Raw genomic sequence first — 25270 nt, forward strand, 5'->3', positions numbered from 1 at the left:
CAGGTCCTTACACTCACCTTGACCACAGAAATTCTTGTTCACAGCCATGCGGTGGAAATTGCTGAAGGCTTTTTACTAATCCAAACCAGTGAACCAGGAAAGTGGCCATTCCCCACAGCTGTGTCTTGGTTAATTCACTGTTTTGAGGCAGACCAGCATGTGACAGGGACTTGGAGATGCTGCTGGCCAGGCCAGGTTTGGAAACAGAAGTGATCCAACAGCAGAAGGCAGTGCTGGAGGTTCAGTGAGTGTTAACTCAGGGGCAGGGAGAGTTATGGAACAGCTCCAAACCTGAAGGAGTCTCTGAGCAGCATTTCACTGAGCAATGTGGTTGTACCAGCTCAGGGAAGTTTTAATTCAGAGCCTGGTCATGCTCCAGTGCCCAGGTTGGAGGAAATCTGGAGTTTGCTCACGCAGGTTCTCACGTCAGCAGAGGAATGAAAGTTCTCGTGTGAGCCATCTGTTTCTTGGCAGGATGCTGACAGCACCTGGACAAAGTTATGTTATCTTTGCTGATTGGGTTTTCCTAACCTTTTAGAGTAAATGAGGATATTTTAGAACATCTAGGTGGGCATTTTGAAGGCCAGGCAGATACCAGTGACAGCTGAAATGGGAATGTCCATCTTTGATTTTCAGTCTGTGAAATTAAGAGCACCACAAAAAGAGAAAAACTCAAACATGCCACATGACTAGTGCAGCTTGGAGTTCAGGAAATAAGCAATATTAGATCTGTATAATCCCTACAATCCCTTTTTTTTTACTGCATACAATTTCTTACATCCAGAAGAAACGGAATGTGGTAAAATGTACCTTTTTCAGAGTTACCAGATCAAATAATGGAGAATTTTCAAAACACTTTAAAAGCATCGGAAACAGGGTGCTTTGAAATTATCAATTGTTATTATGACACTTTTAACTGGTTTGTGTGGAGCATTAGGCCAAATTTTAGATTTCTTTCTCCTTTTTATAAAGCTGTGACCTTTTTTTGCTCAGCATTTGCCTTCATCCTGTAGACACCCAACAATCTGTAGCTGAATGAAATTTCTTTGTGAGAAAACAGATTGGAAAACTTGCAGTTCTTGGCAGCCATTGTATCAAACTGTGCAAAAGAGATTTTCCAGTGCAGCTGAATGGGTTGAAAGCAGCAGTAGGACAATACAAGTCTAGCACCAGCTAAGGTGTGACAAAGGATAAAGCTATTAAACCATGGCATTTTGAATGCTGCATTAAAAAGGTGGTAAGTATCCTGCTGGAGAAGAAAGCAAATGGCAGCTGAGCTTCCTGTACAAATATATCCATATTTTTTCCCCGGGATTACTTTTTTTTTAAGAGTTTGCCCGTATTTTGCTGTGAACGAGGCAATGGATGAGGCGCCAGTAACTTCTTTGTAATTAAGTTGCATTGTAACACGTGAAACAGTATAACAGAAAAAAGCCTGTAACAGGTATTGAAAATGCTTGGGGGCAGGATTTTCAGTGACTGAGTTCTTTGTTGAACGTTGCCCTCTGTTTTTTATAATGGCCTGTTGAGTTCCACACCTAAATAACGTCATCAGGAAGAAGATTTGGAAGCCACATCTGCTTCTACTGGTTTTCTGTGCAGGTATTATTGTGTGGAATTATTTGCATATCTAATGATTTACTGACCTCATTTTCACCAAGCTCTTCCAAAACAAATACACTGGGGGTAGGTGAGTCTTTTCCATGGGTAGGTCTTCTAGTGTTACCACAGTATGAAAAGTAAAGAGCAACTGCTGACCAGGAAATAACTCAAAAGAGAGGCAGAACTTGTAGGAAGAAATTCAGTCCCACATATATGGCATCATTTGTTATACTGGATAAAGGATAAAAATCAGATTTTCTTTTCCCTGAGCAGAAGGCAGAAACAAATTAATTATCTTCAGGTAAGTGACTATATTCACATATTGGCCCATGACAAAAGACATAAGAGTGAGTATACAAAATACTCATATTCATTAGTCAGTGAAAGAAATTTGAGGTAGTATTCATTTAAACCTATTACTAAACAGTTCTGTTCTTATGGAATTGAAGGTATGGGTAAGAGGATCTTCCTTTTAGGAGGCCTTCTTCTACTTTCACATTAAAACTAAGCAGGAGACTCCTGCTTACTCCTTTTTTTTCCTCTTTGAATCTCTACTTATGGCACTAAGATTAATGGGCCACAATTAAATATTTCCCCTCAAATTTGCTTTCTTTTTTTAAGTGAGGAAAATAGTTTTTCTAAGACCTGTAAGTAAAATAATAATGATTCTTTAGAACCTTATTAGCCTGCGTTTTCTTGAGAGGGGTGCTGCTATGAAGAATTGACTGAGGAAATGTCACTGTTGTTCACAGCAGGAGAGACCCTTTGCTCTGGAAAGCAGAGTCTGTGAATACTTTGCAGTGAGATCTTTGACCTGTTGGGTCATTCAGGTGCTGCTGTCAGCAGAGTAGGATCAACCTGGTGACTTCACTGTTCCTTCATGACCTTTTGCAGGCACCTGAAGAGCAATCCTCAGATATTCTTTGGTTCTCAGCCTGTGGGTCCAAAACCACAGAACCACCACATGCTGTGCATATTCAATGTTTTCACAAAATATTCGGATTTGTAGATGTGACAATTTCCTAATGACCTGACACATGGCAGGCTGTGACTGACAAATATGAGTGTGTGGGGAGGTTGCATGAACAGTAAAGCCTGGGGGAGATTAGATTTTGCTGTCACTGTCAAATGAATAAAAGTGAATTGGGCTGTTTATATCATATAATATGTTTTCCTGTAAGCCACATAAGAAGTTCACATGGTGGGAATTCTTATAATTTTTCTAGGAAGAGTTCAAATTGTCAGACAGTCTGATTGGGTTACCTCTGAGCTGCAGAGTGTGCCTGCTGTACAGCACAGTTCATTTTTGGTCAGTGCAGAACTAGCTGGCAGTAAAGATTTGAGCACCAGTAAAAACCAGTTAGGCTTTCTTACTTGATAGGAAACCCTGTAATTTCTCTCTTCTTCATAACCTTTTCTAAATTGTAATGACTGTACTGAAATATGCACCATTTCCATTTGATAGCTAAATTTTACTCTGGAGCTCCTAGACAGAATACTCCACCATGCTTCAACTTGTGGACAGAGCTTCAGCTTGTTTGTCTTTAGCAAGTGAATAATAAACTTAGTGGGGATGGGGTTGTGCAAGTTAGCAGAACAAACATAGTTTCTGTTACATGTAACTACAGATGCAAAGGAGGCTTCAGTACTCTTCAGTTCAACTTTGTTTCCTTACTGACTTGTTTGTTTCTGTACTCCTTATTTCAAAATTATTTATGGAGATTTCTATTTCACAGGAAACTGTAAAGAAAACAGAAGAATGTGAGCAAGAAATTGAAAAGTTGAAGCAACTCTTGAAGAACCACTTGGTTGAAATATCACATGAAGATCAACCACAGGCTCAGAATACTCCTTGTCCAGAGGTGGGTTTCATTGTTTTCTCCCTCATGTGTGCTACTTGTCCTGACTAGCACTAATCAAGATGATGCAGAGCACTGAGAAATACTGATGTGCTTCCTTTCCCCACCACAGACAAGCAGGCAATTGAATGCCTTAATGTGACCATGCAATTAATCACAATTAATATTACTTTGCAAGTTGGGTATATCTTTCATAATATAATCCTTACTGATTTTCATGTATCATTTGTGCCTTTATCAACTTTATAGAAAAATGGGATGCTGTTTTCATGACAGCTGTTCTGGTGAAACAATATGCAGCATTGATAGCTTATCTGTACTCAGCATCCTGCTAATTTTCCTGAGGTGGCAGCCTGGTATAGTGCCTAAGGAGACATCTGAGTCCCTTTCTGATGACTGATCATGCAGTGGTAGTTTTGGGGGATTCTGGTTAGGGTTAGATTGATTAGACTCCTTTCCTTGTCCTCAGTGCTACACTGTGTTTTCATCAACTGATAAACATGTGTTGCTTTTCTGTCTACACTCAGCTGCTTTCTGTAATGGATAAATTGATTTTTTTTAATGTAAAAATAAGATGTGTTTTAAGGATAGCACTGCAGAAGTCAGGAAATTACTAATTAAATGTAATAACTATTTATAAAGTGCTTCTGAAATGCTCAGTTTTTTCCAGTCAGTCACAGTAAAGTTAATACACTCACACTGTACTTGCCTAATAACTATAATCACTCAGTAGGCTCCTAAATACATAGCTGCTCTGCTGTCAGCTGGTTGGATGTTGGAGGCTTCATGTAGTACTCAGCATGACTCATTTCCTGATTCTTCCTTGTTTTTGTCTCTGAGTGCAGGATTTTATGTTTAGTAGCTCTTGTTTTAGCAGAAAACTTGGCAGTTATAGCATTGCACGAGTAGAAGTGGGCAGTGGAATCACCCATCTTACTGGGGGATTTCAGAAAAAAGAAGTGATTTTAATAAAGATGTGGATTCTGAGGACATTATGGCTAATTAAGTTTGCAAAACAGTAGCTGGTAAATCTTTGCTTGCAAGCCTCCTCCTGCAGTGAAATAAATAGATACACTGTTCATAGTGGACATTCATAAAAACCTGCCAAGTTGTCATGGATGTCTGTTTCTTTATTTCAATGGCATTTTCTTGCCTCTACTCTTGGAAGATTTTATCTTGAGGTTTTGATTGTACAAAAGGAAGAAAGCATTGTCAGAGCAGAGTTCCCATGTCCTTTGAAAATTTGCTGGAGTTCCTGCCTCCACCTTCTCTGTCATGCTGCCACCCTAGAGCTATTAACAGAAGCTGTAGTGGAGACAGAGCCAGCAGTCTTACTGCTTTAATCTGCCACAGATTATTACTTGCATAACATCACTAATGACAGAGCATGGTGTGGAGCCAGTGCTGTTCCCACTTCCAGCCTGGCATCAAAGCTTGCTGGGATCAACTGAGCCCACAGTGCAAAGGGATATTTAGCCAGGTTTCAGTCCTCCAAGCAAGTAACAACGCTTCAAAGAGCTTTAGCACTTGCAGTAATGGAGTAGGGCAATTCATTCCTTGCCCTGTCTTACTCTGTTATTTGCTGGGATTTCTCTGCTCACCTGGAGGCTGGGTGGTAAGGAAAGCCCTGGGAGAAAACTCTGAGGGCAAAACACTGGCTGGAGCAGTAGTCTTGGCCAGGAAGGAAACCAAGACAGATTTATTTCCCCCTTTGTTAGTGGAGTTACTTGGGGTATTGTTCAGTCTCTGCAGAACATTAAATACTTTCCTTGAACTTTGTTGGGGACCCCTTCTCCCAGTATCACATTCAAAGACAGGGCATAGTTTTGGCCCTAGCCACATCCCTAACACCCACCAAATGGTTTGTTTCCTTTAGGCCACCTTCAGCAAAGACTGAGCTCTGAGCTACCCTCACTTGCTGTCTTTCCCAAGTGCTCAGTGCCAAGCTTCCAGGGAAGGTTAGCTGGCAGTCACATCACCTGCTCTGACACACAGAGTAATGTAGCCCATCTGCATTCCCTTTGTCCTGGAGGAAACTGGTGTGCTCATGGATATGCAGCACCTAGTTAGAATTAGTTCCAGCTTGCCACGTTTTCTTCCACACTACCAACTTCTGCATTACAAGTGGCAAGTGCTGTGCTGAGCTGAATCTGTTACTGTTGGTTTGCATGTACCTGGAGATCTCCTGCAGGGACAATGGGGAACTGTCCCAAAGCCCAGAAAAAGGAAAAGGGGGAAACAGCCCCAGTACCAGTAAGATGCATCACTGGGATCATCTGTTTCATTGCTGCTTGGTTAAGTAAGAAAAATGTATGTTTACACATGTTGTTGCTCCTTAGGGAGAAATGGAAGCTGTAAAAGAAGAAATCATAAAGCTGTGCCAAAGAAAGGAAGATTTCCTCACCGGGATGAAGAATTCCATGTCTGAGCTTCACCAGCGCCTGCAGCAAGAAGTGCCTGAAGCAGCAGATGAACCTCCAGCCTCTGCATTAGCACAGAGTGACCTGATTGGGACTGATGTTTCTGGTCAGCAGGTAAGTGATCACTCACCTGAGGGCCAAAGAGGGGAGGTAAATAACCCTTCTTCTCCCGGAGGAGTGGCATGAGAGAGAGGAGCTCCCTTGCCTGTGTGATTTAATATTGTTTCTCCTCCTCCTTGTCTTCAGAAGGACTGAGTGTGGTGCATGTCTAGGAGAAGGCAGGAGAGGTGTGCTTCTCGTTATTTTTTAGCATTTTTCTCTTTCAACAGGAAGTTTGCATCAATCAACAGCAAAATGCTCCACGTGTAGTTTTGTTGACAATCAGCTGTTCTGGGATTTTCAATAAATTATTTTCATGGGGCAAAATGAAATTGGTCCCTTTTATAGCTGTGCTGTTGAAACCTAACAGCATCAAGTCCCAATTCTCAGAAGTGCTTAGAACCTGAAGCTTTCAGTTACTTTAATGTAGGGTGCCAGATGTTCAGTGCTTCTCCAAAAGTGGATCCCAAGTGGTTAATTTGTTTTTGTTTACAGGCAGAAGTGAAGAGGCTTTTACCATTCTTGTCATGATTAATTGGATTGTCTCTCTGTGTGTATTTTTGTAGTTGAAAAAAAGAGGAGTGGTATCTCTTCTACCTTCCTTAGATGAAGAATCAGAAGACTGTTCTTTACACAGCAAGGTGAGTCCAGTGTATATTTTATTTATGCAGCTGTGTATGTAAGATAGCAGATTTTGGTAAAGGAAAAATGTGAAAATCTGAAATATTTCAGAACAACTTAAAATACCTGTTATCATTCCAGAATATAAATGAATTGCATTCAAGCCAGTGTGCTAGTATTCCAATGCCAGTATTACACAGCACCTTGTTCTGTGAGGTGTGATCCTGCTTTTCATGGGATTACTTATTTAATAATGCCTCCTTTATGGAAGAGTTAATGGCAAAATATGGCCTTAAATACCAATGTTTTTATGAGGAGATGGGCTTTAGGGAGAATTAGACAGCCTCTGAAATGCCAAAATACAAAAACAACATTGAAAATTATTTGAATGTTTGAATTTAAGAAAAACAAAGGCATGATAGACTATTGGGAGTAAAGTTAAGACAGAAGAGATTTCTGGAAGAGTGGGAGAAACTGCAGGAAACTGGACTCTGAGTCTGGAGATCCTAAATGCCCAAGTGAACTGCAGAGGAGCAAAGGAAGGAATAAAGGTTCATCGTGAAGTTCATTGCTTTTGGTAGAAAACTCCATGGCAAGACAGTGCAGAGAAGTCCAGAAAGCTTGGATAGAGGTGGTGCCTCACTACTGATCCAAGAACTTCAGTTTTAAGGTTTCTGATTCTGCACATTCACTGTTGCAATTTTCTTTATGTGTAGGACTTTTTCGGGGACAGGACAGGAGAAAGCTAGATAGTGTCTTTTTGATGGTTTGGTGGTTTGGGTTTTTTTGAGGTTTTTGGAATATTATAAAAAATGAGAATATTCTGTGGTCTCTAGAGAAAACCATCAGTGTCATCCAGCTGCCATTCATCTTGCAGTAGAGTTATAGAGCAAGAACAGAGGTGGAATTTGGGAAACACAAATAAAGATAAAGAAACAAGGCAGAAACACAGCAAAGTGTTATTAGACATTTGCAGTGCTTTACATTGCCTGAAGGAACATCTGAGCTTCATGTTCACAAGCTAAACTGAGCTGTTACTACTTTCAAAGGGAAGTACAGCCACAGAGAAAGATGCAAGCTTTTGGCCTTCAGAAAGAGATGATGAAAGGCACAAGGAAGACAGTGCAACCTCCTGGTCTTCTGGTACCTTGTCAGATGGCATTGTTCAGGTAATGCACTCGGGTTTGTCTCTGTGGGGATGGCAACTCATCTTTGTGGAGATCTACACAAGTCTCAGGTATTGCTGAAGTCTGCAAGGCAAGAGTACTGTAGAAATGCAGGACAAGGTTGTTTTATTCATACCTTCCATGTCACACTAAAACTTGCCATTTAGATTGTCTTTTTCTGTTGCGCATATTGGTTGGACTCAGTGACCTTAAGGGTTTTTTCCAGTCTAAATGATTCAATGATTCTAATTCCTTTCAGCTGTATAAAACCCTCAAAGGTAGAAATGCACATTTAGTAGCAGCAGCTTGCTTCACTAATTCCTGGAAAGGCTCTAAAATGCAGGGGATGATTTGTGGAAGAGGTTCTCTTTGTAGATGAGAAAATCAGCATCTGAGACACCCCAATCATCTACAATTTCAGTGCCATTCTGCTCTGTTCTCCATTGTGCCTCAGTAATACTGTGATAGCTGCAGATGTTTATTTCTGTACATCAATGTCACAGGCATAGCCAAACTGCCCTCTGTGAATACTCTTGGGCCAGGACCACAAGTGACTGAGTGGCTGCTGCTCTTTGAGGCTTCTCTAGCACAACAAGACAATGGAACACAGAATCAGAGAATTATTTAGGTTGGAAAAGACCTTAAAGGTTCAGTCCAACCATAAACATAATACTGCCAGGTGCACCACTACACCACATCCCAAAGTGCCACATCTCCACTACTACACATCTCTGTGGACAACAGAAATATTTCCACTGTTGCCTCTCTCTCTCCAGGATGAGGAAGCAATAACTGAATCACACAGTAAACAAGATGAAGAAACACCTGTGCAAGCTTTGGAGGGCACTGAAGGCTCTGGCACAGCTGATGGCAGCCTGGCTGTGGTGAGTTTGAGTCCTGAACAAGGTGAACTCCTGAGTGAATTGTGTGACCTACCCAGTGGGCAGAGACCCTGTTCCACTGTGGTTGTGCTACTGGAGTTTGCTGCAGTATGGTATGGTAGGATACCTGCAACCCTTTGTGGGCCTCTTCATATTGCTGCTTTGGGTGATGATAAATTTTTAAATTCTTCTGCCTTGGAAGTGCAATTTTCTAGGGAACAAAGTGGAGTATTTTCAGGAGCTAAGATGCTGGCATTTTTCTGAACACTTCAGGGATGATGATTCCACCACATTCCCTGGACAGCCTGTTCCAATGCCTGATAACCCTTTCAGTGAAGAAATTTTTTCCAATATCCTGTGTCAGGGGAATTGGAACTAGATGACTGTTAAAGGCTCCTTCCTAGCCAAACTGTTCTATCATTCTGTGATGACATTGATAGCTGGAACAATGCATTTTTGCTCTCTTTTTTCCTGCCAAATCTCATTTTAATAAGAAGCTTGCACACTAGCACTGGCCATCTCAGTTGCCTGAATATGTGCTCTGGAGCAGCAGGAGCATTCAGGTAGTTCTGTTCTCGTGGCAGTGTGCTTGATTTACTCACTAAGTACCAGCATTTGCATGTATGGAGGCAAATACAGACCTGTGCAGCCTTCCAACTCACTGCTTGTTATCTCCAAGTACTTTGGACTTCTTGTTATGAACGTGTGCAATGCAATATTGCTCCTTCAAGGAGCTCATCTAAGGAGAATTGCACAAGATATCCTTAAAAATACACCTTTTTTTTCCATGTGACCTAGAGCCCGAGTAAAGCATATTTAACTACTGGAACTGAACCCACACAAGTATCTTGTAAGCGTTGTCCAACAGCTTGTTTTGCAGCTTCCAAGTGCATGGCTTTTAGGTGTAACTCCCACAGAGAAACATCTCTCCTCAGGGGAGAGCAGGTTCATGGTGAGTCATGCACTTCCTGGGCACTCAGGTAGAGCTGCTGTGCTCAGGTGGATCCGTGCAGATGCAAATCGCTGCCTGGAAACCTGTTACACCAGATCTGGGATCGCCTGCCTGCTGAGTTTCCCTTTCTTTCCTTTTTTCCTTCTTGTTCTTGTTTCCTTTTTCACCCCCCAAGTCTGGGAAGGCGGTGACAGGGTTGTTGCAGAGCTCTGTGAGTGTGGAAGTTAATAATCTGTCACTGGTGAGGGGAGGGGAGGGAAGTTGCCCAGGCAGGTGTCTCACCAGGCTGCTTTGATGTGCTTTTTCCAGAGCCACCAGCCGCCTCCAGCCCCCACCGCCACCCTGAGCTCGCAGACAGCGCTGGATGGAGGGAGTTCCGAGCCAGAATCCATCCTCCTGGTGTGCCAGGCCCAGGTGGCCGAGCTGGAGCGATGGCTAGACAAAACTAAAATGGCCCTGAGGTCCCCCCAGGCCCCCCAGAGGCAGCAGATGGTGGAGCTGCAGCTTGCTGATTGCCAGGTAAGATGTCACATCGCTGCTGAGTCCCCTGCCCTGGGGCTGTGTGTGCAGAACAGCTCTGCTGCTGCCTCCCTCCTGCTTCAGCAGCTCCCTCACTCTGTGCTCTCAGCAGGTGAAACTTGGCTTCAGCCTCAGGTGCAGCTCTGCCAGGGCTTGGTTAAAACACCTGGGTTTAGAGTTGGGATCTGTGTGCATCCAGGGGATTTAGGCAGAATTTTGGAGTATATGTAAAGCTTTGCTTTGAGTTGAATTTCAAAACCATGGCTCAGTATAGTTTGAATCCTCTATTAAGAGGCTATTTTTCACTGGTCCTGATCATGATAAATCAGCTAGAAACAAAAGAGTATTTTTTTTCCTTTTGACATTTTCACTTTCCACTTGTCAAAATGATTAAAAAGACTGGTATAAGAAAGCTTCCAAGCTGCTAATTTCAACTTTTTAATTTTTTTCCATTAACTACCAGCATAGGTAGAAAAACAGTGGCTTTCCCCCTACCCTCAGTGAGCAGTGGTGATATTTGGACCTACTGCTGTGCTACTAGCATAGCCTCTTGCCCCCATGGCAGCAGAACAAAAGGAGTGGGTGGTACCTGTTGGTGAAAATGGGAGGAGGAAAACAGGACTGGCACAAGGGGCTGGGTGGGAGGGAGCCCTGGCATGCAGCATGTGCAGATTAAATCAGAGCGTGCAGGCGTGCCACTCTGAGGCTCCCTGTGGTGCCAGTCTGGTGTGCCAGTTTGCTTCAGGCACTGAGCCTACCTAGAGCAGCAGATTTCACTCACAACACCAAAATGTCCCCATTTTAAATAACTGGGAGACATTGCCGGCTGTTTTGTTGTTGTTTTGGGTGGTTGTTGTGAGTTGGAGCTGATTCCACACCAAAAAGTGCTTCTGGGTTTAGGCTGAGAGTCAGCCAAGTGCTCAGGTGCTGAACTCGGTGGGCATTAGGATCCTGAATGCACCCCAGTAGCTGGCTATGTCAGGATCCTGCTGAGGGTTCCTGTCAGCATAGGCTTCACCAGGGCAGTTCAGCTGGTGAAAACAAACAGGCTGCAGGCAGCTGTAAGTCCTGCTGAATTCCTGTGGCCTTCAAACACTCTGGCTCAATGTAAGACATGAACTTGGGCAGGCAAGAGGATTTTCTAACCTAGTCGAGATCTACACAGAAGAATACACACAGAATGGAAGAGAAACAGTCTCTAGATACGGGCATATGACGTAAAGCAGTTAGTTTATTGCAGCTGATTACTTTGCAGTTGAGTCATGGTACCTTTCTCCATGCTCAGCTTAAAAACATGAGTTTGAAGTGTGCAGGAATGCACTTTGATTCACAGCAGCTTGAATCAAAACCCCAACAGTTTACTATGGCCTGGCTGACACATGGAAACATTCATATGTGTTGGAAGTTCCTCCCAAAGAGTGATGTGAGCAGTCTGTGCATTGCCTCTTTCTTCCCCTCTGAGGTATGTTGTCTTCCTGGTTGCATTCAAATGGAGTCTATAATTTCTGCTCTCCTTCTTGTTAATTGATATCTGAGTTAATACAACTTCCTGCAGATGCTCTTGTTTGAAACAGTTTTAAGGCTAAGTCTGTATAAAATTTGTTTAATTGTTCAGAATAAAAAGAGACTATATTGGAGAAAATCTAAAGGGGTTGCAGCTATTTCTCCTTTTGCCTGTATGTTTCTATTCATTTCAGGTAGGGGACGTGTGAGCATTGACTTCAGAATGTTGTCAGAAAAGGAGTGTTGCACTTCTGAGAATGAGTAATTATCTGCTGTCCCTTCTAGGTGAGGTTATCAGAGATTGAACAAAAGGTCCTTTCTTTACTGGAAGATTGTGGAGATAGTGCAGACTACCAACAAAAGACAGAGGCTCTTTCCTTGAAGCTGAAGGAGGTGAAGCACAATTTGGAAAATGTCCAGATGATGCTTCAAGACAAGTACAGTGAAGAGCAGGTAAAGCATATGAATGTTACACAGGGCAAGAGCTGAGAGTCCTGGTGCTTTAATGTTCCTTAGTTGCAGAAGAACAGTCAGAGCTCACCATGTGAAGCAAGGAAGGGAGAAATGTCAGAGTTGCCATTATTCTGCTTTACAATGCTGTATAATTGCTTGTGGTTTGCAACAAATAGTGGATTCGTAATGAGTCTGTGAACAGCATCTTCTCTGCTCTAAGTGCTCAGTGACAGAGGTCAGCATTTTGCTAAGAGCACAGGAAAAGGGCTTAGGTTTGTACTTGGTTTGGTTTTAAATGCTTCTAAAAGGCCATGATGTTTGTCTGTGGCAGTATCACAGCAGAAAGGCCTTTTAGTAATTTTGTCTTTGAAGAATGCTTAGATGCAGTGATTCTGTCAACTCTCCTGCACCACAGCTGAACAGTCTTTGCTGAGTTTCCCAGTGGGTGAGACAATAACTCCTGGCTTCAGAGCTCATTCCCTCTCAGTTATGCAAGGGATGAGAGAAGCTCACCTGATGTGTTTGTTTAAGAGCAGCCACGTTCCCTCTGGTGTGAATTAGCCATGGTAAGGCTTGTGTTGAAATACTGCTGTGAGAAGTATCTGAGACAGATTCAAAATCCAGGTGTGTGACCAAATTTATAGGTATAAATTGTGCATCCCTGTAATTTGGTCAAACAAAAAGAAGGGACAATTAGTATCACCTAATCTGCTAGCAGGAAAAGCAAAAAAAGCAAAGTAACTGCTGGAATAGACATGTGAGGACCTTGGCAGAAGGTTAGAATGGTTAGAATGTTAAAACTTCCAGTAAATTCAACTAGACAAAAACCTTTGCAAAAGTAGCAGTTATGTTTCACATGCTGTGTGTGATAAGTCCAAGGCAGCTCTGCTTTTGCCCTTTTCCCAAGCTGCTCCTGTGGGGTTCTGCTCTCTTGTCAAGGCTGGAAGCCTTCCCCCAGCAGGTCTCTCTTGACAGGTTCCCAGCAGGGAGAGGATTGACCCAGAGCCCTTGGAGATCCTCCACTCAGATGGTTTCAGCACACCCCAGCTCCCCCTTGCCCAGCAGCCTTGGCACAACGGGCTGCAGCACCCACAGGTAATTAATTAATTAATTATTCAATTCTCCTGCCATGCTGGAGCCAGGCTGCTCCACATCCCCGCTGGCTGGGGGGACAGCTGCACTCAGAACTGCTGCAGTTTTCCCTGTGGGATCAACTCTGCCAAGGATAGGTTTCAGCTACACTTCGCCTCCAGGATCAGAGGAATTTGTCAGGGTGGAGAAAAGCCTCACTCCTGAAATCCCTTGTCCAAAGGTTTTAGTAATACTGTCAAGCTATGAGATTGGAGGGGTGGGAGATGCCATCAGAATCATTATGGAACAAGGGAAGTGTCCTACCTTCGAAACATTGATGTATTATGAAATCTAAATCTATCCATATTGTTTTTGAGGATAAATTCGAAACTAAAGTTTTGTCACCATTTTCCTATGTTCACTTGGCTAACTTACTATGACTTTAAGGTGGTAGTTAATACAATAAAAAAATCCTGTAGTGTTCTGTGCTCTACAAACTACTTCTATTTCGCTAACTGCAAATTAACTTTTGCCATTTTCATGCAATTGGAAAAGAATTGGAGAAAATGATCCAGTTGGAGCTGCTAGAATTGCTCACTTTTCACTCAACACTCTCCTTTTAACTAATGGAACTCAAACTCATATTTGAGAAAATCCCCATTTTCCACTGCCTATTTCTTTGTGTAAGGATTGCAGTTGGTGATGTTTAAATTTTTGTATGTAATTTGTTTCTGATTGGATTTTGCTTTTAAAACTTTAGCTCAGGTACAAATATACTCCATAAAAATGCATTTTTGCAGAAGATTATTTGTTCTGTAAATTCATGTTTATACATAAACTGCATTTTTTCTGACAGAGGTAGTCTTATTTCCTTTGCTAAATGATTTTTTTCTTTGCTGAATGATTTCATATAAAATGTAATCGGAAAAGCACAATCATCATTTCAGATTATTACAGTTCACATAACTGTTCATGTTATTTTCTCTGCACAGGACCTGAAATTAAAAGCAGCTGAGCAGAAAAGCCTCATTGACTTTATTGAGTCGTGCGTGGAAAAAATGCAGCCACAGCTTGAGGACAGCATGACTCTGAAATCAGAATCCAGGTACAGAATAACAGAATTAGTTAGCAGATTCAGTGATGTAAAACTGCCTAAACCTGCAGAAGCTTTGCACCATTGGTTCAGGGCTTTGGTTTTGTGTGCCTTTAGGAAAAAAATGGCAGAAGCTCTGGGATTTCTGGCACCAAAAGTCCAGAGGGGGCTCATTTATGTGACAGCCTCCCTTATACTGGGCTGACTCCAGAGTTCAGAGTCAGTCTCTGTCAGGCAGGACTGACATCTGCCATGAGCTAAATCAGGCCCATCTGGAGGCAAGTTGGGTGCCTGTGTTCACAGCCATGGCTGTACAGATGCACAGACACTCCTAGCCAGGTGTGAAGGCAGCAGCTTTGGAAAAGGGGACATTGGGATCAGGCACCTTCCAGCATGAACCAAAACTTCCTACAGGGCTGTGCTCCCCATGTTGTCATTTCAGAGGTGGTGGGTGCCAGCAGGCCTCTGGCATATTTCACTGGAAGGGAAAAGTCCAAAGAAATTTATCAAAGCTTGGATTAACAATCATCCATGCACTTGGTTTCACTCTAGTTTTGAGGCAGGAGCAAGAGAAAATAATCTTACAGAAGAAGCCTTGCAAACCTAGTTTTACTTTTATTCTGCTTCAGTATTTGCCATTCTAACAATGTTTTCTCAATACAGCAGTGGAGAATCTGATTCAAAGAGCAAGCAGGCTGATGCCACGTTAGCTCCAAAGGATCAAATGGGTAACAAATGGCAATATTTACAACAGGAGCTATCATCAAAGATGAAATCTCCTCTCTGCCAGCTTGTGGAACCTCAGGTTTGTTTAAGTTCTGTAAAACACTCTGATATTGCAGATAGCAATTAGTGTATCTTTCTGTGTTATAGTAGCATGGCTCTCCATCAGATAACCTAAATTTGTGCAAGGGTTCTCCAGAGTAGATTGCTATGGCACAGTGTTTTCATTATTGTCTTTTAATTTTACTTTGAGGTAAATCATGTCTCTGAAGTAGTGACTACTGTGCATAGTGTGGGAGCACTTAGGTGAATCCCTGTGGTTAATGTTCAGACTAGGTGTTATCTGCTTAATTCTTTCAAGAGAACTGAGGGAGTTATCCAGCAAGCTCCCAGCTTATTCCTGTGGATGTGGGTGAAATCTCAGTCCCCACAAGCGAGAACATTCTGGTTCAAGCAAATCCCTGGCTTAAATTTTGTTCTGCCATTCATCATTGTGTTCTCTCATTCTCAGACATCAAATGCAGAATTTGGGCTGTGTGTATGTTCTGAACTGACTGCAGACTTTTACTGCTTGGAGAAAACTGTAATTCCTGTTTTAACAGTTATTAGCAGTTTTGTTCATACTAAATTAGAATGATTAGATTTTCTGTCCTCTGAAATTGCTGCAATACATGGTAGAACATGTAAAAGGATGAATGTCAGCCATTCTTCAGGCAAGGCTCACCCTGCTAGTAGGGTTGCCTTAACACAAACTACAACTGCAGCACATAAAGCTGGGAATCAGAGGCTCCTTTTTCAGTCAATCTCCCATCAGGACATTGCCTGCCCAACTTCTGCTAGGTAACCCTGCTATTGAGGAGCTTTATATCAGTGCCTTGAATTTTTTAATGCTTTTTGAGAGGAGTGTTATGTCATTGCCCATAGCCTGTCTTCATTTGAGCTGCTCACCTGATTGCAATGTTCTTTTTCCAAATGTTAGATTACAACAAAGATGAACATGCTGCCTCGAGGGACATTCTCAGGTGCAGGAACCCCAACTGTGGAAGAACTGAAAACTTACACTGTCCAGCTGGGAGACCTAAGCCAGGAAGCAAATGTGGTGCATGCACAGGTAAAAATGGCATGTCCTAAGCATTGCAAAAAAACCCCAGGGATTCTAGACACAAGACACTGTTTGGACACTGGGATACAGACAGTAATCATATTATTGCAAATGACATTCACTGTATTGAGAAATAGGCTGAGGATTTTGAGAGGAAACATTTCAAATTTCCACTATGATACTTCTGCTACCTGAATCCAGAGGTTTGCTAGTGTGGGTAAAAATCCCCAAACTGTATTAAGCAGGGAGCCTGTGAATGGTTTCAGTAAATCTGCAGGATTGAAGCTAACATGACAAATTTCTTGTGCTCATGCCTGGGCTTAGAGACCTGTAAGAGCACAGCCACTCTCCAGTACATAAAGTGTGATTGTCTCAGCTTTGGCCTTGACATCTCTGAATGTTACATGCATATATCTGAGTCTGTCCCTCAGTATTTCATCAATTCCATTTTAGTATTAGCTGAGCAAACCTCTAACCATACACAAGTGAATGAATCTTAGCCATGCCTTGGATGAAAGTACTGAAAACTGATTTGTCTTTACCCAGGATAATGTGGCAGAGGAAGTCTCTTCCAATTTGGACAGAAAGTTGTTTGAGTTGCTTCTGGCAATCAGCCGCTGTTTGAATAACATGGAGGAGATGCTGAACACCTCAGTCCTCTCCACCGAAGAGGCAGCCATGCAGCAGGCTCTGTATGAGGTAACTGCCCTAAATATCCTTCAGGGTAGGAGAATCCCCACTGGATTTCTGTTACAACAGAATATGTATGGCCTGATATTCCCTTATTTAGAAATAATGCTGCCAAACTATTTTGTATTGCACGGACTTGGGCTTATTGCTTTTAATGAATATCAGCTCGAGTCCTGCTGCCTCTTACAGGCAAGACTCCTTGCAGAAACCATTTTCACTCATGCTATTCTTCTTTCAACCCTTTAGACTCTCTCTGTGGAGCTGCAAAAGCTTCATGCTGATCTGAGTGATAAAAAGGATGATCTCCTGAAGTCCATCAGCTGTGCTGGTGGGAGCACAGATGTGTTCTGCGAGTGCTTTAACAACCTGCAGGCACGGCTGGAACAAACTCAAGCTGCCACTGCTTCAAGGAGCAGCTCCATGAAAGCTGGGCTGGATCATAACAGCAATTACCTGGTACTCCACTGCCAAATGCACATCTTGTCTCACAGCATCTGTTAGATTTGTCAGTGTTAATGCATTTGGGTTACAGATGAGCAGCCTCTAATGGGCTTTCTTTTTGGTTTTTTTTTTGCTACTTAAAAAACTTGTCTTGGCCTCTGAAGAAGCAGATTAATTTTGCTGGTTACAGGGCTGTTTGCAGTGCTAACTGCCACTGATAACAGTAGAAAATTTGAAAATTTGCATGCAGGAAGAATGGAAGTAAGCTGGGATCCCATGCAGGCTGAGCTGCAGGCTAAAGCAAGTTTCTGTGTGTAGGAGCTAGGCCAAGGAGGGTTTCATACATTCTTTCTGCTGCTGTGTCCTCAGGAGAGATAGGCTTCATCCCTTTTACCACCACATCTGACACTGGGGCTACTTTTAGCAAGGTATTGGAGGTTGATTTGACCCCACTGCATTTACTGTTCCTTTAGATTTTGTCCCAAAGTTTCAGAAGCCATATTTTTTGCAATTTTGCCCCTTTTTTGTTCTTCCTTGGAAAAGCAGATCGTGAGAAATTTTTCTTTAGCTTCTTGTGATGAGCTAAATTGCTGGAAAATATTCAGAACAGGCATTTAGTCTGAAGTAAGGAAAGAAGAGTCTGGTCTTTGAAATACAGTTTGCCATGTCCAGCAAAACCCCAGTGTGCTCAGCATCTGCAAGTCATCCTAGCCCTTTAGTGCTGAATAATAAAGCAGTTCCTTTGAAGAACACTGGGATGTTGTCTCCCAACAGCAGTAGAACTAGCCTTGCAATGTTTACTTATGCAGAATCCATAGAGCTCCATCAGTCACCAGTAATGGGCTCATTTCCTCATTTTCAGAAGAGAAGAATTTGATTCTCTTACCAGTTTCACAGATTTTTAGTCAGAGAGGATCATGGTGACAGAGTAATCTGCTTCTTGTACTACACAGACTCAGAATTTCCCTCTTTCAATTACTGCTGTAAACCCATAATGCATATGCTTTAGTTAGGTGTTGGTTCTTTTTTTTGTTTAAGAGGAAAAAAAAATTGCATTTGCTTAAAGAGGTAATCATTCTGTTTGCTGTGTAATTTTGTCTGGTCATTACTATATTCCTGATATGTGATAGATTTCTTTTTATGTGATACATTGTTTCTCTTGCAGAATCAAACCAGGCTACTCTATGATCAGTTAACTGAGAAAAAAGCTGCTCTGCAACAATGCTTGAATGAACTACATGGGCATAATGTTTCTGAACAGCTTCAGGTAATTGTATTCGAAGAAAATGAGAGATTTTACAGCATTAGCTATTATTTCCAGTTTTCTGCAATCTGTGAAGTTTCATATTTTCTAAAGTCTGTGTCTAACTTAGGTTTTAAAAATGGGGGAAGGAGACAGTACAGTATTTGCTGTATTCACCACCACTACCCCTTTTCCTTTTTTTTTTTTTTTTCCCCTAACTACACCCCAATCCATACTCAGACCTAATTCCAGACATTTTAGTGGTTGGAGTGGAGGAACCAGTCTCTCCACAACCTTTCAGAGCAAATACACCCCATACTATGGCAGGGAAGAGAAAGAGCTACACAAAGTAGAGCAGTTCACATGTCATGCCTTTTCTTATGCCAAACTACCTTTTGTTTGTGGGAATAGGACTCTGGTATTTCTATTTTCTCATGCAGCATTTATGAGCACTTTATGATATGGAATTTGACCAGTTAAGCTATTTTCTTTGACCTTTATTGGGATTAGCAGAGAATTAAAAATTAACAGACTGCTTATCCTCCCCAGAATGGTCATTGGCCACTTATCTATTTATTGCCAAGGCAAGGAGGGTGTTATGAAGCTTTTCTGTTACAGGCTCATAACCTTGCTTAGAGGCATAATTTTCTGCCAGACTGAGAGCTGTGTTCCCTGCTGAATCCCCTAGCAAGGATTGGGTATATTCTGTCAGGTAACCACTCTGGGAAAAGACATGCCAGAAGTACATAGCTTTCCTTTCTTCAGGGGGATCCTGTCTCAATCCCTGACTATTTCTGATTAGTAAGAAAAAACTGTGTTTTCTGAGTCCGTGTTTCCTTTTAATGGGTGCTCTTGAGTTAGTAAATGTAAAGGCATGTTGAATGTTGTCCTGAGACACAAGAACTGAGTTCCATTCTTGGCTGTGCTGTGTGGACACAGTAAGTTATGCCATGAACTGTTTTGTCCATTTGGTTTATAAGGTCATTGGATTTTCTGAAGTGCTAGCAGAGGAGAGATCCAGCCACTGGATCCACTGCACTACCAGTGATAATGGAAAGTTTCATGGAATGGAACTCTTCCTAATAGCTTATTTTGTTCTTCATCCAGAAAATTGATGCCTGTGCTGTGGAGCTGCAAAATTTTGAAAACCAAGTAGCAAAACTGAGAGGCCATGGAGAAAGATTCCAGTTACCTACCACCTTAATCCAGGAAGCTTATAAATTAGAGGTAAGAGCACAGTACAGTTTCCACTTACTCTGCAAGGTTTGACTCTTCTGAGCAATGCATTTTCAGTGTCAAAAGGCTGCTGGTTATTTTGTATTTATGGATTTCATTTCTGTCCTTAATGAATCTCTAAATTGTGTTTGCATTGTAGGATGTTCTGGATGACATGTGGGGGATTCTGAAAGCCAAGTATGTGCAGCTCAACTCCCCTTCCATCAGTGAAAGCCAGTATGAGGACTTACTTCGTGGGTTTGCAGAGCTGGTAGCTATTGGAAGAGAGAAGATGGCACAAGATCCAAAGCAGCTAACAAAAAGCAGAGCAGCTCTGCAGTCTCACCTGAAAAATCACAAGGTATAAGTTGTTTATCACAGCAGTGCTCAGGGCAGCACAGCAAGGAGCACTGTTTTCTGTGACTGGTTTCTCTCCAGTGTAAGGGGGAGAATTACTGGCTCAGAGCAAAGGGGAGGGACTGGAGTATGTGCAGAAAACAAAACTTTTCAGTAGACCAAAATAGTACCAGTTTGGGTGATAAATTGCTACTTCTGCTTACCTCAGAGCGCCTTGATGAGTAAAACACATCCTTCTTATAGTTATCCCAAAGGATTATTGTGTCCTGCCTACGGCTTAGAACTCCTTGGAGTCACCTGGCAGCAGGTGAAACAAAGTGGAGAATGATTGTCTGGTGATAATTACCTCATGCTATGGTAATTGTGGTAACTATGGATTTATTTATAGCTAGCATCTTTCTTCCATCATATTCCTACAACTTCTCTATAGTGAAAACTGAAGGTATAAATGTAGATCTTTCTCTTTAGAAATGAGAACAGTGAATGCAGCTCTTCACTGGTTTCTGACTAAATGTAAAATGATCAGTAACTGTCCATCTTGGTGTGATGCAGAATTTGGGTAGAAGTCTCCTGACTACAGCCATGAGAGACCCTGAAACTGGTTTCTCAGTGAGTGTTTTCCATCTTGTTCTGCTGTGGGAGTGTGAGCTCTCTTAAAGAGAAGGCTTTAACTTGTTTTTTCAGGACTTTTTCCGCAACCTCATGACACGCATGGCTCACATGGAAGCTTTTTCCAAGAGAGTGAGTCCTTCCATCCTGCAAAAGAGAGAGGAATTCTGGAGAGAACTGGTGAATGAAGTCAAATTGCTGGAGCAGAAGGCCTGCCAGTATGGTATACACTTAGAGAGCCTCTTAAAGGTAATTAGTCCAAAGACACCCAATAGTAAAAGCTGGAGGAAAGGAGAAAAGTTGCATCTAGGGCAACTCTTTCCCCATCAATGATTCTTTGGGTGGTTGTCCTTTCCTGTTTCCACTGGACAGCAATAGTCTATTGCTTATTCTATGTGTGTCAGTAAACCAACTTGCTTCTTGAAAATCTCTGAAAATGGACATTTTCAACACATTATACTCTGTGACTCCTTGCAGTAAGTTTTGATTGCCTGGACTGACAGAAGAGCCCTTTAAGGCAGAAAAATACTACCACAACTTCAAAATAAAACTTTAAAAATTTTTAAAATAATCTTAGAACATCCCTAGAGAATAAAAAATTGCATACACCACTTTAAAATAAGAATTCTTGAAGATATTGGAGGATGGATCATTAATTCATCTGTGGTGAAATCATGTCTCACTTTGATATTTACATATTATTCCCCTATTTTGTGTTACGTTTCATTAAAGCAAGAGCTGCTGATATTAGAGAAGGCATTAAGGCCTGATTCTAGTTTATTAAAATGCAGATGGATGTGTGCTGTGTTAACAATTCAATGTATTTTTTAGGATTGGATGGTGTTTGATGAGCAATGCCTTGTTTTCAATAAGGAGTTAGAGGCACTTGCCTCTATATTGCCTTCTGTCAATTTGGTTGAAGAAACTGAAGAAAGATTAATGGAAAGGATTGCACTTCTAGAGGTATTTATGTGTTTCTCACTGCTTTTCTTTATGGATCAATAAAGCTGGCAAAAATATGTTAGTTAGACTATGAGGAGATGATTTGCAGGGCACTGTTTCCTTGGTCTCCTCAGCTGTGTGGGGATGAAAGCTCAAAACTTACTTTAAAATTAGAAGATTGGGCTGCTAATTTCAGCCAGGGGATACAAGTTCATTTTAGTGGGAGTAATGACTGTAACTACTTTATAACTCAATCTTCAAATGAAAGTATTTGGAACCAGACAGATGGTATGCAGGCTCCATGGATCCCAAGGAGAGCAGAGGCCTTGGAGTGAACACAGTGCCCCTGCTCTGTAATTCAGAAATTATTGTCATGCCATGGTGTAAAAACCTATGGAAAAGGAGAATCAAACTAGTGCTTTCAAATATCTGAAAATACTAAATATTTGTACCCTTATTGCAACTGTGGTTGCAGCTGCATCTCTGATGACAGAGCTACATCTTTATGTAGAACCTCAGCTCAAGTGGAAATATTTTATCCACGTTTTAAGCACATTTAAATAGAAGGATATGAAAGCAACCTTTATAATTGTTCTATAAAATTAAGAGGAAATAGTATTCAGTAACCTTAGTGATGTATTTTCAGAGTGCTCTGCATTCCTCACAGGTTTAACCTTTCTTAGTCCTCAGAGGGCACTCTGTTAGAAATTTTTTAATTAATGAGTATTTAATAAAAGCAAATTAATGAGTGTTTAATTAAAAGCAAATTAATGAATGCTTAATAAAGGAAAAAAAAGGAGTATAGTGATTTAATCTAGTTGACTACAGAAAAGACATCACTGGACATTGCCAGAAAATTCTGAGCTACAGTAAAGCCTTTGTAATAAATCAACAGTAGATGTTTACAGTCATAGTGGCCCTCTGGTGCTTTTGATACCTCTTGCACTGAGACAGAAAACATGCAAAATGTACACAGCCATTGAATGTGAAGTTGCCTGGTTTTCCTTGGCTTTTTGAGTTCTTCACCAGCTCTTCACTCTTAGGTCTTTGTCTTTAAAGGCTTCAGAAATAAAGTTGTAAAGCTTTAGAACGTGGTTGGGGGGCGTAGAAGGGCTGGAGCTTCACAGTTTCAGGACCAGAGCAGAATAAAATTCTCCAGGGCTTAATTCCTGCAAGAGAAATACCCCTATGAAAGCAAACCAGACCTTTGTTTTTTTCCTTAATGACTTCATTGTTCACTCTTTCTTCCTCCCTGCTCCGTCATTCAATAATTATTCCAGCAGTTTCCTTCAAAATAGTGGTAACTTTTTTTTTTAAAGTAGAGTAGAACCTGAAGAAGTAACAATAGCTTTCATGAGCATGGGAAGACAATAATTTTATGGTGGGAACAGTCATATGTTTGGACAGTGCAGTGAGATCTGATAGAGAGAGTGTTTGTCCCTTGCCTCAGGTCTTCAGGTATCAGAAAAACCCATCAAATCATAACAGAGTCATTCTGTGTCATTGTCTGATCATGTGTGAAAGTATGCTGAGATTTGTCTTGACCTACCCAGAGGAAACAAACAAAAAAACCAAAACCAACAAACCCACAAAAACCTGTGTCCCTTTTTCATGTACTGAATTACAGATTCCTATCATTTGGAAAATAAAATACATCACAGAGGAAATGTGAGATTAAGAAATAAGGACAAATTATATGTGTTTTGCTAGCTGTGTTTTCTGTCTTTAAAATGTTATTGTTTTGCAAACTTCCCATATTCTGACAGAAAATCAAAATCAGTGTTGATGAAAAGCATGCCAGGCTGTACCAGATGGTGAAAGAAGGGAAGAAGTTGCTGGCTACTGTCAGCTGTCCAGAAATAAGAAGCCAGATTGGGAAGCTGGAAGAGCAGTGGTTGTCTTTAACCAAAAAAGTTGGCCATGAACTACACCGACTTCAAACGTTACTGAAACTCCTGGTCAGGTGGGTATCACACAAAAAAAAACCAATTTGAAGTATTAGCTAGACATTAATTTGTGATCTTTTATAGATGACAGCTGAAGCCATGCTTCTGCAGGGTTATGCAACAGTGGAGGTGCTAGAGCAGCACAAGCCTTCTGGGAAGACAATGTGAAGGGTGAGAAATGTCTCCTGGCCTCAGCTACATGTGTGTTTCTGTGGTTTCTTTCCTCCTTGTAGCTACAACAGAGACTCAGAGGAATTAATGAAATGGTTGGATTCTGCTCAGCAGAGAATGAATTTTTGGAAGGAGCAGTCTCTCAACGCGTCGCAAGATCTTCCCACCATCAGGGACAACATCAGCAGCTTGTTTGTAAGTCATTTCTGCTGCCAGGTTTTGATAAGACATTGTGAATTCTGGTGAAAATTACCCTTTTGAGAGGTTTTTTGTGTTTTCCACGACCATGAGCCACCCACATAATGCAACACTGAATAGCTGTGTGCTCCTCTTAACAACTTAACCTGGAGTGTGAGCTCAGGGTACAGGGGTGAAGGTGCTCAGCCAAAGTCAGGGAAGAGAAAGGTGCTGGATTGCATTTCATGTCTTTGCCTGCTCCCCTTGGATGGCTAGCAGGAGGTTCAGCCGCAGTGGGAGGACAGACAGACAGAACAGTGCACTCAGGGAAAGCAAAGTATCAGGAAGGTTCAACTGGTAGATGTGAGCTGGCCACAGATCTGAGGACTGGGGTTGCTCCTTAGCCCTCTGTGTGAAGTGGGGATCAGGATATTCCCATTCCCTGTGGGAGCAAAAGGTGGCATTTAGCATTGTATGGAGGTGGACAAAAAAAATGCTTTACCTGCTGCCAGAATATGTTGAGCTTAGATTTTCTGAACTTTACAATCTTGATAAAATGTGTTTGTTGAGGCATTTCATCCTGTGTGTGAAAACATGGTTTGTCTTCATTTAAACAAATACATAAATATTCACCCTTTTAAATTTCTCTCATATACCTCAGACATTTTCTAAGGAAGTTGATGAAAAATCTTCCCTGAAGTCATCAGTGGTGAGCACTGCCAGCCAGCTCTTCCATGTGAAGCAAGCTGATACTGCAGCACTTAGGTCATCTTTGGCAAAGTTTGAGCAAAAATGGGGAGAACTGATTACACAGCTCCCAGCCATCCAAGAAAAGCTTCACCAGGTGAGGAGAAACTCTGCTGCCATCTCTCAGTTCAAGCTAAATAATTCTGTTAAAACATTGCTGCTGGGATTCAGTTGCCTTTTCGTGAATTAGCTGTGCCTTGCTTTCAGATTAACCCAAATATTGAACTGCGGTTTAAATATTGCTGTTTACTTCCTGGGCTGTTTTGCATATATTTATTATCTTTACAGTTTTCCATGAAAGTCTGTTTCAATTAGAAAGAATTTTATTTCATATTCATGAATTCTAGAAGTTAAGTAATTTGCCCCTCTCAAACACAGGGCTCACTTTCAAGTTCATGCCCTGGTAATGCGATTATAGTGCCTGAGCCTTTCTATAAATAGAAATGTCATTTTCCTTGGTATTTCTAACAAGCAGAATGTAGAGGATTCATTATATGCTTTACCTCAGCTTCAGATGGAAAAGCTTTCATCACGGGAAGCTATTGCTGAACTAATGACCTGGCTGGACCATGTGGAACAACAGCAGGAACATGAGGAGCCAATAAATTCACAACGCAGTGCTGCCCAAGTCAAGAGCCTCCTTCAGAAGTATAAGGTAAATGGGAAAC

The 25270-nt window shown here is 41.6% G+C and overlaps 1 protein-coding gene across 4 annotated transcripts in view; it reads left to right on the top strand.

The window, feature by feature from the left end:
* The window catches only part of SYNE2 (spectrin repeat containing nuclear envelope protein 2), a 174761-nt gene that overhangs the window by 93629 nt on the left and 55862 nt on the right, over positions 1-25270 (top strand). For 3 of the 4 annotated variants that reach the window (XM_085061147.1, XM_085061143.1, XM_085061144.1), the window contains 22 exons: positions 3339-3464; positions 5801-5995; positions 6547-6621; positions 7651-7770; positions 8544-8651; positions 9910-10119; positions 11908-12075; positions 13051-13170; positions 14139-14251; positions 14903-15044; positions 15942-16073; positions 16611-16763; positions 17001-17210; positions 18361-18462; positions 19546-19665; positions 19814-20014; positions 20695-20868; positions 21451-21582; positions 23328-23524; positions 23741-23873; positions 24517-24699; positions 25111-25257. In XM_085061147.1, coding sequence (XP_084917273.1) covers positions 3339-3464; positions 5801-5995; positions 6547-6621; positions 7651-7770; positions 8544-8651; positions 9910-10119; positions 11908-12075; positions 13051-13170; positions 14139-14251; positions 14903-15044; positions 15942-16073; positions 16611-16763; positions 17001-17210; positions 18361-18462; positions 19546-19665; positions 19814-20014; positions 20695-20868; positions 21451-21582; positions 23328-23524; positions 23741-23873; positions 24517-24699; positions 25111-25257 — 3261 coding nt within the window. The remainder of the gene's footprint in view (positions 1-3338; positions 3465-5800; positions 5996-6546; positions 6622-7650; positions 7771-8543; positions 8652-9909; positions 10120-11907; positions 12076-13050; positions 13171-14138; positions 14252-14902; positions 15045-15941; positions 16074-16610; positions 16764-17000; positions 17211-18360; positions 18463-19545; positions 19666-19813; positions 20015-20694; positions 20869-21450; positions 21583-23327; positions 23525-23740; positions 23874-24516; positions 24700-25110; positions 25258-25270) is intronic. The other variant, XM_085061146.1, reaches the window with a different exon arrangement.

Source organism: Lichenostomus cassidix, chromosome 5 (genome assembly GCF_008360975.1).
Source record: "Lichenostomus cassidix isolate B80296 chromosome 5, HeHo_3.0, whole genome shotgun sequence".
NCBI lineage: Eukaryota > Metazoa > Chordata > Aves > Passeriformes > Meliphagidae > Lichenostomus > Lichenostomus cassidix.